Source organism: Pogona vitticeps, chromosome 5, assembly GCF_051106095.1.
Source record: "Pogona vitticeps strain Pit_001003342236 chromosome 5, PviZW2.1, whole genome shotgun sequence".
NCBI lineage: Eukaryota > Metazoa > Chordata > Lepidosauria > Squamata > Agamidae > Pogona > Pogona vitticeps.
This window is the reverse complement of record NC_135787.1, coordinates 43,213,335-43,231,446: the sequence shown is the minus strand read 5'-3', so window position 1 is coordinate 43,231,446 and position 18,112 is coordinate 43,213,335. Positions and strand designations below refer to the sequence as shown.

General features: G+C 42.0%; 1 protein-coding gene across 15 annotated transcripts in view; it reads left to right on the top strand.

Annotated features, from left to right (window-relative positions):
* Window positions 1–8,052: 8,052 nt before the first annotated feature.
* Window positions 8,053–18,112, top strand: part of NR3C2 (nuclear receptor subfamily 3 group C member 2) — a 185,330-nt gene continuing 175,270 nt past the window's right edge. For 2 of the 15 annotated variants that reach the window (XM_078394756.1, XM_020783003.3), the window contains exons 1-2: window positions 8,087–8,225; window positions 14,220–14,287. Coding sequence is in view for 5 of the 15 variants with exons in the window: in XM_073001566.2 (XP_072857667.2) it covers window positions 12,011–12,068 (58 nt within the window). In the remaining 10 variants the exon portion in view is untranslated. Of the gene's footprint in view, window positions 8,230–9,445; window positions 9,792–11,740; window positions 12,069–14,219; window positions 14,288–18,112 lie in introns of those variants that run through there. The other 13 variants (XM_078394754.1, XM_073001569.2, XM_078394757.1 and 10 more) reach the window with 10 other exon arrangements.

The following is an 18,112-nucleotide window of genomic DNA, read 5'->3' as shown; positions in this document are numbered from 1 at the left end:
GAGTTGAAGGCCAAGAACATCTGGAGGGCCACAGTTCGACACCACTGCCTTAGAACCAGCTTTAAAATGTGACCTAGGAATGTATTAAAGAATAGCATTGTCGTTACATATGGACAGAATATCCTGCCCTCATGTTATAGTGACTATTATCAGCCTACACATCTGAGAGTAAAGGAAGGATTTCCTGGTCATAAGAGTTTAGGACTTGTAGTGAGTCACAGGCACCTGTCCTGTTAGAAATTAATCAGTAACAAAAGTTAGAGGAATTATGTAGAACTGTACTATTCTGTGATAGATTTTGATCAAGGGAGGAGGGTGGAATGGGCAATGTTCGGCTGCTTGAACTGGAATGGATTCAAAACGTCATCTGCTTGCTTTAGTTTCTCAAAGGCAGGCACATGACCATTAAGTAACACTGTACAGTAGACTGATTTGGCACTGCTCCATTACTCCTGGTGCCCCCAATGTAAACTTGCTCAAGCTGTAAGGTGGAGGAGAAATTTGACACTTGCTTATCTTCACTGTAATTTTGTTTGGCAATGCTTTATCCATAAGCACATTTATCTCTATCTATCTTTAGGAACAAAAATGACATCTGCCACAGAATGGCTTAAAACACTGGTCTGACTGCTGCTTCTCAATGTCAGCTATCTGACACAAGTTAACCATTCTTATGAAACCTAATGGAAGTGAAGAGAATTTTGCATTTAAAACACCCTTACTGCTATTCTTGACCTACTTGGAAATTGTGGGATGATGCCTTGAAGTTGAACATTTGTTTCTTACTGCATGGCTGCAGTATGCAATCACAAAAAACTTCTGACTACATTTCTTTAAACAATAAAAAAACTTAATTCAAACATGCATTCTAAAACATCTATTAGAGTATACATCCTTGGCTGCCTTACCCTTGTACTTAAAGCGGGAATTGTGTTGTTACCCATAAGAAATATGAAATCCAGTTTTCTGCACTCACCTCTCTATTAAATGGGAGTTCCACCCAAAGTAGGTACAGAAATGAGTGTTGATCTACCCTAAACCTCTGTTTCCTAATTATGTGAATACCTATTTTCTCTCAAAGTATTTTTCATTCTCATAATTGACACTTGTTTTGAATAGAAAACATAGGCACATGATCTCTCTGCAGAAAAAAAAAGGTCGGGCTGGAATAATACCTCTATTGGATCACAAATAAGATGGGCCTTTGATTTCTCCATATCTCTTTACTTAGAAGAAACAGTACAAAATTTGGGATTAAGATTATTAGCTCAATAATTCAACCAGATGTGATGCCCGTGGCTTTTGAAACTAGAGGGACAACAGATGGAATTTTGCAAATTCTATGTGAGACTGACATTAAATTTCTAGAGCTATGTGTAACCCTTTTAAGTTCTGTGGGGCTATTTGCTTACTTGGATATCTAATGGTGAAACTTGCAAACACAGTTTCACAAAATGAGACTTTTTTAAAAATTCAGTTATGTAAGACAACATGAGCAATTGTTACAACAACAAAAATGCTACAATCTGTGCACGCAAGCCCTAGGCACCAGTACAGAAGCTGCTTGTACAACTGCAAAGTTTAAGTGTCCCTTGAATTCAAATTCAGATACAAATCCAAGACATTTTTCTCAAATGGGATGGGTGCCCAGTATCTAGAAGAAATCATATCCACATGTGGAATCTTCAAATCCCTAAACCAAGTTTAGGGTTTTCAGCAGACAACTGTGCATTGAACAGGATTCAGTGGGCTTCCAAAACAAATATTCCATTATTCTAAGTTGGAAAGTGCCTCGGTAGTCCAAGTGGCAACAGCAGCTCTGGCCTCTTAAACTCTCCCACTCCTTTCTAATTCAAATTTCTTACACACACCCCTGCTCTTTCTTAATCCAACCCTTTTAGGCTGAACCAGTATTTCATAGGGGTTACACATGTACCAATCAAACATACAGTTTCAAAACTATTGGCACCACATCTAACTGAATTTTTGAATTGTTTAGCTTAACCCCCATTTTTTCATTGGCTTTGCTTGATTAAAAGTTCTAAGAACTCAAAAGCTTGCCTTATTTGTAACTTTTTAGTTACAAAATTCAGAAAGAAGAGCAACACCTGAGGTCTTATTAATAAATTATTTTTAAGACATAACTTGATAGTTCAAGATATTATGGTTGTCAGTAATAGCAACAGCTGTCAAAGTGTTGCTAAAAATACAAAACATTGCCATTAGCTTCTCTACAACACAAGTTGGAAGTTTCCCAATGAATCAATAGAAAGCTTACTATCTGGGCTTTAGAGAGTCCTTCATTCTTCCAGTATCTATTACCATGGAGATAAAGCAAGCCAATCAATATCCGGTTAATGTTTGCTACTTATGTTATAGCCACCACATATTGTTTGAATTGCATGTCAATTGCTCCATGTAATATCCTTTCCCATGTACCAGCTGGTCACATGAATCAAGCCCTACCACTACCAAACCTTCATAGCTACCAGAGGTGGCAATGCAAGGACCACTCATAGCATGCTAATTCACCCCATATGGCTTAATGTATAGAACTCCTGCAACACAACACCCCTTAAACAGTTTGTGTGACTACTGTTGCAAGATAGCCCTAACCTGTCTTGGAAGTTTCAAACATATTTTTCAGCTTGGGCTGATGTTCCCTGACTCATTGCAATAGCCAGTGTGTTGTAGTGGTTAGTGTTAGACCAGGATTCAGCAATGATGCTATACTGCAGCTAGGGCTTGTAATCTTGTAGTTTTTGAGAAGCAGAATGATGGCTTCATCTACCAGCCCCCACCTTAAGGCTTCCTTATCTTTTCCATTCTTAGCTGCAGTCCTCACAGGAGCTAGGGGAGAAACAGATTTTTCCCAGGAACAGGATATTGTTGTAAACTATTGCAGATGCATTGTAAGGTATTTGAGCAAGGTTTGGTCTTGATTTGGAGCAAATGGCTTGGGGTTGGGAGTTTGAGTCCTCAGTGTAGTGGCCTGGCAAATAGATGGATGGATGGATGGATGGATGGATGGATGGATGGATGGATGGATGGATGGATGGATGGATGGATGGATGGATGGATGGATGCATAAATAAATCCATTAAAAAGATGGATAAATAAATAAATAAATAAATAAATAAATAAATAAATAAATAAATAAATAAATAAATAAATAAATAAATAAATAAATAAATAAATAAATAAATAATAGAAAGAAAGAAAGAAAGAAAGAAAGAAAGAAAGAAAGAAAGAAAGAAAGAAAGAAAGAAAGAAAGACCACTCTACCCCAAAAAAAAAATCTAGCACGTGTAGCCTTGGGTAAACTACACGGTGCCAGACCACGCACAGAAGAAGAGACTGGTAAACTGCTTCTGAGTACTTTATACCTAGAAAGTTCTGCAGAGGATTACCATGAGTTGAGATAATCTTGCTGGCCAATAATAATGATGATGATGATGATGATGATGATGATGATGATGATGAGGTGTCAAAAATGATGAAGTCAAGGTCTTGTGGGATTTCCAGATGCAAACTGATAGACCCCTTGAACATAACACACCAAACATAGTAGTAGTGATAGTATTAATTTCTTGATATTGAGAACAATTATCAAGAAATCTCGCACAGTATTATAAGTGTTCTCAGAAATAACACCATCAGTGCTACAAAAAAGGGCAATATTAGCAACAGCATACATACTGCGCTGATATTTAACAGATACTTAGGTTTTTGGTTAAAACTTGTATCTGTTATATAATACCAGTCAATGTTTTTATAATTGTGATCGACTGTGTCTGGTATTTCACAACAACAACAACAATTTAGACATTATAGAGCAGCAAGGTTAGTGCACTGGTAATTATGCAAAAAATATAACTTGCTGGCCTCCAAAACCCCATGGGAATATCAGGTAGAGAAGGTGTCAGAAAATGATGAAGTCATTTGTGGGATTTCCATACCCAAACGGATAGACACTTTGAACACAACACACCAGACACAGTAGTAATACTCCTTTTGCTGAAAGGTTATGCTCCTGCCACCTGAAGGAGATTGAGACCATACAGCATATGTTCTTCACCTGCCCATTGTATGAAGCAGTGCGAAAAGAGACTATTACCCCCTTAATAGAGAGAATCCCAGGACGTTCAGAGGGAAATAGGCTTGAGTTCCTTCTCTTGGATGTTGATATGCAGATCACCTATCAAGTTGCGAAATTCTGTGTAGCAATACTTCGATTGCAGAAGTTAAATACCAATTAGATATTAGCTCCCAGCTGTATGTATGCCAACATGTTCTAATGGAATACTAAGAGTTAGTAATTATAAGGTTTTATAAGATTTTATACTTATGTGACTGGTCTAAGGACTATAAATAAACTATTCTATTCTATTCTGTTCAGTAGTAATAGAACGAAGAAAGGTCCGGATCACTGACATTGCAATTCCAGGAGATGCCAGAGTTGAAAATAAAGAATTTTCACACTTTAGTGGTCCTCATAGTCATTGGGGCTTTGGGAACAATATCAAGAAATGTCACACAGTACTATAAACAGTTACAGATCTCAGAAATCTCACCATCAGAGCTACAAAAATGTCAATATTAGGAACAGCATACGTATCTGCCAATATTTAACAGTTATTTAGCTTTTTGGTTAAAACTTGTATCCTTGTATCTGTTATATAGTACCAGTCAATGTTTTTATAATTTTGACTTTGGCTGGTGTAATAATAATAATAATAATAATAATAATAATAATAATAATAATAATAATAATAATAATAATAACAACAACAACAACAACAACAACAACAATAACAACAACAACAACAACAACAACAACGATGATGATGACGACAACGACAATGACGACAATGTTGATGCCGATGCCGACGATGACTATGATGTCTTGAATGTGTAAGAGCTATTAACTTTATAAAATGCATGTTTATGCATGGGACTTTCATATTTTTGGATTACAGGCCCTAGATGCTTGTAGGAATTCCCCCAGCCAAAACGTGGAGGGCTTTAACCAATACAAAGTCCTTTCAAGCATTCTGAATTACTTAGAGCTCAAGAATAAAGGATTTGTTGGAATCCTAGAAAACCCTGGCATAATTCAAAAATGTTTTGACAGAATGTGAATAATTATTATAAAAGTTTCTAGCAGTTTCAGTCCTCTGATCCCAATTTTATCCCTGGTGGTGGACGGATGGCTGCAAAAGCTGACACAGGGGCCATACTTTACTCACCCGCTTTGAATTGCATGTTGCTTTTCTATATACATGGAAAGCAGCTCACACCACAAGAATAAGATTATCTACCAATTCATTACAACACTAAACTTTAAATTATAATCTAGCACTCCAAGCAAACAGTTCATTTCATTAACAGAAGCAGTATAACATCATTAGAAATAAACTATATTAATAATTAATACACAATATCAATTTGCTATTAACAAACAATATAAATAAATAAAAGCAATATCAATTGATATTGTTTTCATTATATATTATATTTTAAAAATTACCCATGTGTCCACCTCCCCAGTAAAATCACTCAAGGTAGCTGACAAAATAGCTCCAACAATTAAAACATATTCTTAAGCTAAAACCAGTTGCAAATACAAAAATGAAACCAATAACAAAATATAAAATTAAATAACAGCAATGTGCAATTTTTTGTGAATATATAACAGCGAGAGTAAGGAATACAAAGACTTTTTTTCAGGGCAGTTAGTTATTAAATAAAAGAACCATAGTCAGTTCCTCAAAGTTATCAACGGTAGAATATAGTCACCAGATTCTTTATAACCTGTGCCAGATGAATTCTTACATAATCTACTCTCTCTGAATCTGTCATTATTCCTAAAGGCTTTGGAAGCAATGGTAGGCAGTAGCAAGGGTGGGGAGAGTCTCTTTTGCTTTAGTCCAGTTATTACAGCTGCTGAGATAACACATATGAAAAGATCAGAGGTGCTTCCTCTGGTTCTTGTGCTACTAATCAAAAAAATATTGCATAGCGATCCCATCTTTCCTTGCTTCACAAATTTTTGATGGTAAGAAAAATGATGGAAGAAGCTGTAGGAAAACATAGGTTACAAATGGAAGACAAGGACACCTAGACCTCTTTCAACATTCTGTGAGTTGGCTGCAAAATCAAAAGTCTCATTTGGAAGCACTGCCCACAAATTCTACAGGATTCTCATTTTTCAGTTCAAACATTGCAATATTTATTTTTTTAATGCATAGCTCATGTCTTGACTAGTATCCATGTGCTCAAGCAGTTAATCTGCTCTTAAAATACACTTTTTAAAGTTGTTCCTGATGAATACTCCATTGCAAAATCAGAGTTCTAATGGAATGTGGAATGCACACCCTTCAGAATGGCAGAGAGTTCTCCCTCTTGCTACTTTCAATCTGGCCTTTTAAGCTGTTTTGACATTTGTTGATTGTTATGGCAATTTTGTTATATTGTTCCTCTTCAGTGATGTTTGTTACCCAGCTAAAAGTTTTGTTTCTACAGTTCTTTTTTTTCTTTTCTTTGTGGAAATGTAGGGTAAAAATGTGGAGTACAGGTAAACAAATCAAAATTTTCACATGGCAGCATCATCGAAAAACAGAAACGTGGGGATACTTCCTTCCAAATCTGCATGTCAACAACACTAATTAGTCTTGATATACTGTCAAATATAAGGGTTCCACACTTCCTGAAGCCATATAATTTTTTTTGAAGTACGTGTCCATCCACTCATTCCTATATTAATATTCTTAGCATCATACCAGAGTGTTGCAAGAGACACTTATGTGGACTTCCTGTATTTTGCTTTCACTGTAGTTGTGGCAAGGAAACTAGGTATCGGGACTCTGACTGTTAAAGTGTTTCAAGCTTTTGAAGATATACAACATTAGAGGAGAATATAAAAAATAGTGGAAGCGTCCTACGGGATTAAACCAAAGGCCCAACTAGACCAACATCCTGTTTCCCACAGTGGCCAACCAGATGCTTCCTCCTCAGAAAGTTCAAAAGCAGGGCATGAAAGTGACAGCTTTCCAGTATTCTTTCTCCTCAGCATTTGATATTCTGAAGATATATTCTGTCCTGGAGTGTGGGGGTTCGATTTAAATGACCTTGGGGAAAAGTGGTTGCTATTCATATCCTCTGATTTTTTTTAATTTAATTTTTTTAAATTTTGCTAAATCCCAGATCCACCTTAACCAACTAGCTATTATGCTGGCTGGGAAATTCTGGGCCTAAAACAAACAAACAAACAAACAACTTTTTCAGGTTCTGATCACTTTGCATTGGGCTGTGACTTCTGAAAGTTAATTCTGCATGGGAGAGTGGGGGCTGGGAGGGGAAGAGTGCCACCTTTCCTTTTCTACCCTGAAACTACAGTAGTGTTGATATTATGTAAGGGGAAAAGTTTTCCCTCTTTCTGCTCTCTCTCTTTCTCTCTCTGCTGTGCACAAATCTTTGTGATGCCCCTTCCAAGCCATAATTTTCTTTTGATTTAAGAAAACCAGTCTCAGCCCTGACACCCAATGATATGTTTAGGCACAGGAAGAGGTGAAGCTGTCCTATAATCAAATCTCTTTCCCCCCCCCAACTGGCCAGTGGCTCTCTAGGATTTCATACAGGATTTTTGGGCCAAAATCTGCTTACCTTCTGAGAGTGAAGATCTGGGCGCTCAGGGTGGTGCTGGTCATTCTTTCTGAGCGGGACCTACCTCAAGGGGGTTGTTATGAGGAATAAAGTGGGAAGGATGAACGTTGTGGGCACCACCTTGGCCTCTCAGAAGCCACCGAAAAAGCCTGCCATGACACACGGACCCGTGTCGTTCCTTTCTCGCTATTCCTTTCAAATTCTATTTCCCCCTCATAAACAAGGGGCACCTGCCATTTGAAAAGCACGCACAGAGAATTTAATAAAAGCCACGAAGCCTTTATTTCGCCTCTCTTTATCCTTCGCTGTTTTCTCACCCAGAGCAGCCTTATGAACTTTTGAAAGCGACCCCGGTTCAGGCTTCTCCAGTTCGCACGTGTAGAGACACGGGCCAGGGCGGGAGGGAGAGAGGGAGGAGATTGAAGGAAAAAAAGAAAAGAAACAAAAACCTGTTGTATGCGACGCTGGACTGGGGACGAAAAGGTCGAGAGAGAGAGAGAGAGAGAGAGAGAGAGAGACGGCGCGGGTGCCAATGAGGGCACGGGAAAGGCGCGCATACAGTAGGTACAGTAGAGAGAGGGGGGAGGAGAGAGGGACGGAGGGAGGGAAGGAAGGAAACGGCGGCGGAGCGAGGACGGAAACTGCCCGCCCCGTTTTCTCTATTAGAGGCAGCGCTTCCCTCCGCCCGATGATGATGCGTGCAGCTTGGCCTTGCCCGCTCGCCAGCCTGTGCTACCCGCCTCCTCCCCCTTCCCTCCCTCCCGGCCGCCCCTCGGTCGTCTCTGAGAGAAAGCGAGGCATGACAGCGGCTCTGGCGCTCCAGATACTGGATGGGAGAGCCGGCCAAAGAGGGAGAGGGGGGTTTGGGGTGTGTGGACAGTTCTTGTAGCTCTCGAGTTATTCCCTTTCCTCCTGAGGCGGCAGGGGAGAGGAGGGAGGGGGTGGTGGATAGGCGGGCTTTCTGGCTCTTCAGAGCCCGCCGCTGTGAGACACGCCTGGGGAGCGTGGGGGGGGGGGAGAGAGAGAGAGAGCGAAAGAGAGGGGAGGGCGCTTGACTGCCGCTCCTCCTCCACCTTCCCGGCCTGCCCGCCCGCTTGCTCGCTCGCTCGCTCTCCCCTCCAGCAGCTCCACAAGCCCGGGAACCCGCTCTTAACAGCAGCCCAAATGTGTGAGTGTATGAGAGTCCAAAAAGCGCTGGGGAGGCGGAGTGAGGAAAAAGCAGCAGCTGCTGCTGCTGCAGGAGGAGAATGAAGGTGAAGAGGAAAGGGCACGCGCGCGCGCGCCCAGAAGGCTGCTTCGCCGAGGCGGCAGAAGCCAGGGAGGGAAAAGAGGAAAGGAGGGGGGGGGGGGAAGAAAGTTTGCACCCTCAGAAGCTGCTCTCTTTTTCCACCCACCTCTTCTCGCGGCGGCTGAGGCGGCGGCGGCGGCGCGGCTGGCGCAGATGGGAGTTTTACGTGGAATGACATAAGTTGGAAAGGGGGTGATATCCTTTCCCTCGCCCGCTGCCTTGCTCTTTTTAAAAACAATAATAAAATTCTGCTGGATTTCTCCCCCCCCCCAAACAAGGCTCCCTTCCGCTCTCTCGCTCCCCCTCCCCACACGCTTTTTCCCTACACCCGCCAGCAATGGTCGGGGATATGACAGCCAGGGGCCAAATCCCGTGAACCAGCCCTCTTTTTGCGGAAAGCTGTCACCAAGGAGGTTGAGCCGCGCGGACTTCTCCGTTTCCATTCGCACGCCCCCCTCCCCCTCCCCGTCCGCCCTCCCCTCCCCTCCCTTCCCTTCCCCTCCCCTCCCGAGAGCGAGAGAGCCTGGAACTACTGCTGCTTTTTTTTGCCGCTGTTCGCTGCCAGCGAGTCTTGCGCGTGAGATGGTTGCAGCCTCCCCGCCCGGGGTCTCCCTCTGCTAGGATTTAACCTCGATCTCCTCCGGATCCACCTTGTTTCCAGTTGCCTTTTGTGTGTGTGCGTGTGTGTGTGTGTGTTCTCCCACTCTCCTTCCCCGCCCCCCCTCCCAACATCGGCTGCTGTCAGTTCTTCTGGATCGGAGCTGGACGGACTTGCCTCCAACGGCCATTGCACTCCATAGGGGGTGGTGAGAGTAGTGGTGGTGGTTGGAAAATGAAGGTGAGTCTGGAGATGGGGGTGGGGGGAACCGAATGACCCTTCTCATCAAGGATTCCCAGCCTGGACAGGTGATAAGAGAGCTTTTGATAGAATTAATGGGTGGCAACAGCGGGAACGAAGTCCCTCTCCCAAGGAGAAATGTGCAGAAAAGGCACTTCCAGGTCACTGCTCGTCCTGTGCACATCCGATTTTAAACTTAGCGGGCGGGTGCGGGGGTTTGAGGAAAACAGAACGAGCATCTCGGCCTTTTGGGTAGCTCTTGGGAAGAGGGGCTGATCTATGAGCTCCTGGGCTGGAATTAGCGCTGGGCACGGGAATCAATGTCTCTCAGAAGGTTTAAGACGACGTTGAAGGGCATGTGGCGTCTCATATAGCTTGTCGATATTTTCGAGTTGTTAGGACCCCCCCCCCCTTTTCGTTAAGAAAACAGACGCGCGCCCCCTCCATCCGCCGAGTTTGAAATATATACGAAGCAGGTTTTGTGCCTCGGTGTATGTGTGTGTTTTGAAAGTCTTCTTTTGGAGCGGGTTGTCTCTGGCACTTTGATGGACTTTTTTGCAGCAATCTCTTCCCGCCTGGATTTTCATTAAACTTTATTTCTTGGGAAGTTATTTTTGTCTGGACGTTGAACGGAGAGAAACGGGATCAAGAAGGGTGTGTGCGCAAACGGCGGGGAGGGGGGGGGAAAGATGTCGGGTGTCTGGGAGGAAACGGGTGGCGGAAAGGGGGGGGTCCGAGATCATTTAAACCGCTTCTGTTCGGTGGTGTCCAAATTTTTTGTTGGTAGGGGGGAGATCGCGTCGGTTTGACCTGTGAAAGCATGCGTCATTACAGCTAGTCGTGCAAACGGAGGGGCGTGTGGTGGTGGGGAATGTCATTGTCTTCTTCCCAAAATATATTTAGAAACTCTGGCCACAAAGATGGAGCGTCTGGGTGAAACGCTTCATAGTCCTGCTTGGGGTCTGAAGTTTGGGAGACAGTTTTTATGGCTCTCACTTATCAGCCCGTGAGACTTCATACATAAATAAACCCCCAGCAGCACTTGGCAAAGAATAGACCAGACGCAATAAAATGCAATCAGGGAACCAGAGGGCAAGTCCTTGAGCCTTTTAATAGGTTTCTGCCTTTTTTTTTTTTTCCAAAAGAGTGGGAGAGCAGGGTTTATTGTGTGGGCGACGTTTCTGCTCCCTTCCGTTGTTTAAAACAGGGAGATGAATAGCAATGGGAATTAAATTGAAACCGCGATCGCCCTTGCTTTTGCGGTTGCCCCGCGCGGAGGGAAGGGAGGAGAGAGGGGATGGTCAGGGCGCCTAACGGAAGCGGCCCCCATAGCGCTCACCTTGGTACAGGTGGAGTTAATCTCTCCAAGAGCCTGCGAGGGGCGGGAAGACGAAGCTCCAGAAGCCAACCTCCCAACTTGGAGGTTGCCTGCCTCCATTAAAAAGCGGCGGTGGCGGGGAGGGGGGAGGCGGTTTGAGGGCGTGGGATCTAGTGCTAGCAGTCGTCTGAACGGGTTTTGAGAGGTTTTTTTTTTTTTTTTTTTGCTTAGCCGTCTCTCCGCCTTTCTGTATTTTCTTTTTCTTTACCTCCGCCTCCAAATAAAAAAGTATTTGGCCATATGTTTTGGCGAAGCGCCTCCACATATTATCCGATTAGTTCCCAGGTCCTCCCTTTTCCCCAAGCTATTCCAGCTGCAGAAAGGGTTGGGAGGCGGGAGGGAGAACTCCCGGCCACTCCTCTCCCGGCCACCCCACGCGCAAACCTCGCAGGGCTCCCCGCCTAGGTGGGCTCTACCGCTTTAAGGAGCGCTACATTTTCCAGCTTGTGTCGCAGCAACTTTGTATCAGTCATGTCGCCCACCGGGTGACTGACAAAAGCTGTTGCCCAATGGAAAGCTCCATGAGTCCAGAGACCGCGGCTTCGTTTTTCTGGGCGGCCAATAGGAAAGGAGGAGAGGAGGAACCATGTCCTGAACTTTATCTGAGCATGTGACATGTTTTTAAAAGGACTTGGCACCTTCTTTCTCCCCCCCTCCTCTGGCGCACCCCCTCCCACCCTCCCGACTTTCCTCCCTGCACAGTGTCGTTGAGTGGTCATGACGAATCTCGAATTAAGAGCACTTTCGGAAGAATAAAGTCTTCCTCGTTGCTTTTCCAGCTCCAGAACATCCTGTCGTGGTCCCCCCCCCCGGCTCGATCGTGGATGTTGGCTTGAGGTGGATGACACTTGGAGGGGACGTGTGGATTATACCAACAGGTGGAGGGACAGACGCGAGAGGTGTGCTTGCGGGGTGTGTGTGGCGGGGGGCCGATCGTGACTTGTCAGCTGAAGTTGCAGGAGGAAGGGATGGTTGATTGTGCCTTTATTTTGATTTTCTATTAAAATCAATTTTTCCCCGGTAGGATTTAAAACTTTGGGCCCCTTTTCCAGTTAGGGTGGGGAAGGGTTATGTGGGAGGGAGAGATTAATTGGGGAAAAAAAGACAGGGAGAAAATACATACTGTCTTATACTAGAAAAGATATCTTCAGTGGTTGCTAGTGTTCTTTGCGTTGAGCTGCATAAAGCCACAGGTGCTCTTCCAGTCTATGAAATTTTAAATCGCTGCGGTTATTCCTGGCAGATTCTCCGGCAAGGAGATCCTCGGGAAGAAAAGCGGAGCTTAAAGATCCCCATTTAAGTAGAGAAGTCGAAATAACCCCGAATTGGGGGGGGGGAGAGGAGGCACCAACCGCACAGAAAGTTTTTTGGGCTGGAGGGGCAAACCGGCGAGGATCGGAGTAGGGAGTCCACCTTCCGAGCCTGCAGGGAGGAGATTGCTGTTTTTAGGCTAGGGCTGCGTGCTTTGTTTGGGTGGGAAGCTAGGTTGGGTGAAGTTGCATGCTGGGTTTAGAAGCAAAGCCTGTGTTTGGAGGCTACAGGCTAGGTCTGGACTGGGAGTGTGGTCAGCAACTAGACGGTCGTAGTCGGAGACAAAACGTAGGGGTGCAGATTTGGGTGGGGGATGGCGGTGGAGGAGAGAGCGACAAAATTTTGGGAGTGTCCTTTCTGTTACAGTTGCATGCATATTTTAAAATATCAGAGCTGATGCCTGAATAATATTTGATAATCTAGTTTTCCTCTAGGCTGATTTACTTAATTTGCCAACCAAAATATGCCAGATTTTCTGCACATAGCAGAAGTGGGATTTGGTGCATGTGAACTTGCAGAAAGAAAGGCCTTAGGTGAAGTAGTTTCAAATGACATGGTTTTGCAAGGATGCTGTACATTCGTTGAACCTCACTTTAGAAAGTGGACGTGTGCTAGCGCTATTTCACCATAACTGAAAATAACTGTTCAAGTCTGGTTACAGTAAGTTTGGGGCTGGATGGTATAAAATACTGGTGTTTGTACTGTAGAAACCTAAGGCTTGTGAGATGAATGGAAAGAAAAGGTAGTTTGGGGGTCATGCAAATTTCATCTTTGGTCACTTTTTGCTACTGATAATTGATTCAGTGTTTTGCATTCTGTGTATAAAACATTAATGTTCCATATAAAACAGTCAAATCACAGATTACACAAATCTCCAACTCAGTAGCAGGACACTAAAAGTCAGCTCAGTTTTGTGTGCCTTACCTATCCTCATTTGGTGTCCAGGTGTTTTATGGAGAGGCTATAGACTGTATTAAAGGACATTGGATATTGTGGAAGGAGTGGTTGCTCAGCTGTACTGGGATATGGGTTGCTGAGTAACTCACATCGGAACTTTGTACAGCAGAAGCTAGTAGGGAATTGTGTTGCAGTGGACAGTTTTTGATATGGTTAACAAAAGACAGTAACTTCAGTGAGACTACTGTCAGGATGTGTCCTGAGGATAAGCTTTTGTAGGTTGCTCCAGACTTTGCGGAAAGGGTGCAGTACGTTGTATGCTAGTACTAAAAATGGGCTGCTGTATTCTGTACCAAGAAGCTTCTGAATAGACATCATGAAGCATACCGCACATATGAATTTTCTGCTTTGAGATTTTAAAAAGGATAAGCTACAGTTGCCATGTCAGCCAATGAATTTGGTGAAAAGTCTTCAGGTTATTCTCGGTTCCTGAAAGTTGCAAAGCTTTGTAATACTATGGCCTTGGCTGGATTTAACGGAAACTATAGGAATAATTTAATACTTTTGCCTGTCTATGCCCAGGGCGTCTCATCTTGTGGTCAATAGTAGGTAGGGCACCGGGAGATCACAGGTAGAGTATTTAAAAAACAACAACAACCACACAGTCCAGTAGCTCTGGTTTTGCTGAGGTTTGCATATTACTGAGAAAGTATTTGTTCTCCTTTGTAAAAGAAAATCTCATTTTTGTATTTGAAAAATGTATATCAGTCTTAACTGTTCTGTGACCAGATTAGTTCATTTTTATCTATTAATACATCACGTCCAATTTTCTTTAACTCCAGGGGGAAGTTGAATGATGTGATGCAAACTTGGTACATAACATGACATGATTTGCCACAAATGGCTTAATGTGAGTCAATCAATTTGTTATAAATAATTTATGATTAAGATGTTATGCATGCTTTTGCTATTATTTTGTTTTGTGCATGCATTTCCTTCTTACATGCCAGTATTCATATATTCAATCTAGCATGACAATGTCATTGTTATTTACTTGCAGAAATCAGAATGGTGTGTTGTTGTTTTTCAGATTTCGGTAACCATGATTTCATTTTAGATCAGTTTTTTTTCCTCCATGGTATAGGTATTCTGTATATAAAAGTATTTTTAATTACTTTTGTAATTACTAAGAGGCAAAACTATTCTGACAGAGAACTATGAATTAAATAATTGACATAGTAACTTAGCATTATGGCAACAACATGTAAATAGATTACAAAATAATGCTTAAATAAGGAAGATTTTCATGGGGCACAATGAGGAATACCAGTATTCTCACAGAATAAAAACTAAGCTAGTTGTTTAAAAAAAGAAATGGATAAGCAGACAGTTCACTTGAACATCTAATGATGTGTGTTTCCTAGGAAATTGAATGTTAAATATCTTCTCCTTAATAGAAATTCATTGACAATTAATGTTATCTCAGTACAGTAAATATCACAGCTCTGTTCCATGCACCACCTTATCTTTGCATACAGGGGTTTCTTTAGAGCTATATTTTTGCTCAGATGGAATGATGAGCCTTCATTTGCCATCCTAAACATGGAAAGAAATTCCCCTGAAGTTACAGAATATATCTTTGGTTTTTGGACTAGGTTTTCAGTCTGTAAATGGTGAGGAAGGAGAAATAAGTTACGAAGGCTAAAGCTGCAATGAAATCACATCTAAAAACAAGTAAACCCCATCAGATACAATGCGAATTTTCATCTTTGCATTTTCAATTTGCATTCATTTTCATCAGAATGCAAAGAATTGCATTGTGTGGCTATAATCCTATTCCTAGTCACCTGAAACTGCTTTTACTTGTTGAAATTACAGCTCCCAGAATTCCACAACCAGCAAGGATCCTTCATCTCTAGTGATATAATATCTACCCAGTGCATGTCTGCCTGATAAGACTGCTTTTGATCTCTTCTTCTGAGTTAATGAATTGTGCACTATCTAGATGTAAATGCACAGGAATTTCGGGTGCATAATTTAAACTGGGTGCAGTGCATCAAATCAATTGAAAAATGAAAATCTGTACCTAGGTAGATATCCATTTGAAATGGTTAGTTTTGGAAAAGTGGGCAGTGACAGGACCATAGGAAAGCCCTTGGCTGCTGTCCAAACATGCTGTACCACTTTTTTGTAACTTGCCTTCCCAACCCCATGCTGCCAAATGATTCTCCATGTTCCTTGCTTTCTTTTGCTGCTAAGTCAAAGAGACAGATGGGAAAAACGTTGATACTAATAGCTTCAGTCCCTTTAATTTACAGAGGTCATTAGCTTCCTAATTGTTTCTGTGCTCAGCTTGATATGGCCTACATTTATTACCCCATGGAACAGAGGTAGGCAAGTGCCCTTCCAGTGTTTTTGGACTACAGTTTCCAGTATTTTTGACCATTAGCCATGTTGACTAGGACTGTTGTGGGGGAGGGCAATAGCAGTCCTACAGCATCTGGAGGGCTGCACTTTACATTCTTGGCCATGACTAGTTTGTTGACAAGAATAGGGCCTTTAGCATGAGAACTCTTGTCAAGTTATTAGTATCAGCAGTTGCCAGTATCAGCAGTTCTGGCACTTCAGTGTATGTTGTGTTTACACATTTTGCTCAAGTTGTGCATCAATCTTAATTGACAATCTAGGTAAGTAAGTATTCAGTTATTAATAACTGCATGTTGTCATATTAATTCTGAGTTATGGCAACCCTTTTTGGAGTTGTCTAAGTAGGGAGTACTCAGAAATACCTTACCATTCCCTTCTTCTGGGGGCATCCTGAAACCATGCAGCTTGACCAAGGCTACACAGGCTGAATTTTCTAGGATACACATTAAACTACCAGCCTCTGGCTATGCAGCCAGATACCTAACTCCCTGAGCTACTCAGCCAGCTAAATAATCAGTTGCCATAGCTTATTGCATATATTGTATGTGGCATGTGATGAGATACAGGTTGAGGAAACTATTTAAACTGGTGATTGAGCCTAAAAACATATTTGAGATCATTAATGATCAGGAAAAATAGATTGTAAAGTGTGTTTCTGTTGTGCTATAAAATGATTATCTTCAAAATGTTTGCATGTCCTTATTATAGTACTTGATCCAAAAATTAAGGTTTTTAACATGTAATGCATGCTCGCCATGCCTGTTTCTTGAATGTTGGTTTCATTCTAGATTATGTGCATGCAATTAAGTCACATTTATATGTTCAACATAGCTTTTCCAGAATCTCCATCAAATGTGACCTACAGAGATATGTGATTAAATAATAGAATTCAGAGTGATCACTATAAATCTCAGACTTATATAGGATGATATATGGAGGGAAGAGGGAAAACACATTGCTTTTATACAAATTGTTTGATGAGCTTATCACCCACTCAGAATAAATTGTTAGTATTTTAAATTCCATGATTTAAACAAATAGGCTGAAGCTACAGGTTGATGTTACAGAATTGGGCGCACATATACTTACATATATAGTATAGAACAGGATTGTATCCGCTTTTGGATTGGACCCTGTCTTCCCATTGTGGGGCCAGTGACGGAAGTGACAGTTTCTCTCATGTTAAAAATTGTTGGCTGAGACTGTTATCCCATTGCTGTTGTGGTTAACATAAGAAAAAATCAGGAATTTTGCAAGCTATGGCACAGTGCAGTTCAACCAGTCAACTGTCTTGCAAGGGAAAGTGGATGGAATCCTTCAGCTTCAAGGTCCACACTGTGAGTGGCCAAAATTCCATAGAACTCTAGGGCTAAAGGCTGGTTATTCACAGTACTTTGGTTTTTAGCATAGCACGTTCAGAGCCTGCAGTCTCAAGCTAATATTTTGAAAAATGCTGTGGGTAAACTGCAGAATTGCCATCTGCAATATCCACCAATGTGGATTATGTAGACTATTATGATCTGCTGCAGTATAAATCAGCATTTATGTCTATAAAATAGTCGGTGTTAGTTCAACCAAAATAACAGTTTAAATTGGTTAGCACAGATATTTAACAGTATGCGTGATCAAAAACTAGAGAATTGTATCTAACCTGAAATAATAATTCTGCTTTTTATTTTCCAAGAGCAGTTCAACAGTTGGCTGTGTTTCTTATGTATATCACTGAACAATGATATGGTGCAGTTATTTCTGGAAGCTTTCTATAGGATTTAGGTGCTTGTAATCAATTATCTGCTTTTTGTAAAGGGCCGGGACCATGGCACCATTTACCGAGGATCTTTAATAGATATCTGCTGGTTGGAAAAGGCATGTTCATCTGTGGCTGAAATCCTGTGTCTTAGTGTAGTAGGTTGCACCAGAGCAGGCCCACTGAATCAGTGGGATTTGGTGAGTCAATTCCTCTGTAAGCTCCATTGATTCAAATGGGCCTGCTCTACTTGTGACTTACTAGTCAAAACTTGAGTACGTCCATTTGAATCAGTGGAATGTATAGAAGAGGTAACTCACCCTACTGATTTAATGGGTTTACTCTAGTGTGATATACTACGCTAAGCAAAGAAATTTCAGGCGCAATATCGAGAACCAGATTAACTCCAAAAATATGGGAAACGTAGGCTGCCATTTTCATTAGAAAAAAAATGTAATGGTTTACTCACGATCACTACCTCAGTAAATGTAGTAAAGTTAACTATATAACTAAAAGAAGCTTGGAGCATGCAAATGGTGGATGAAATGTATTTTCAGATGG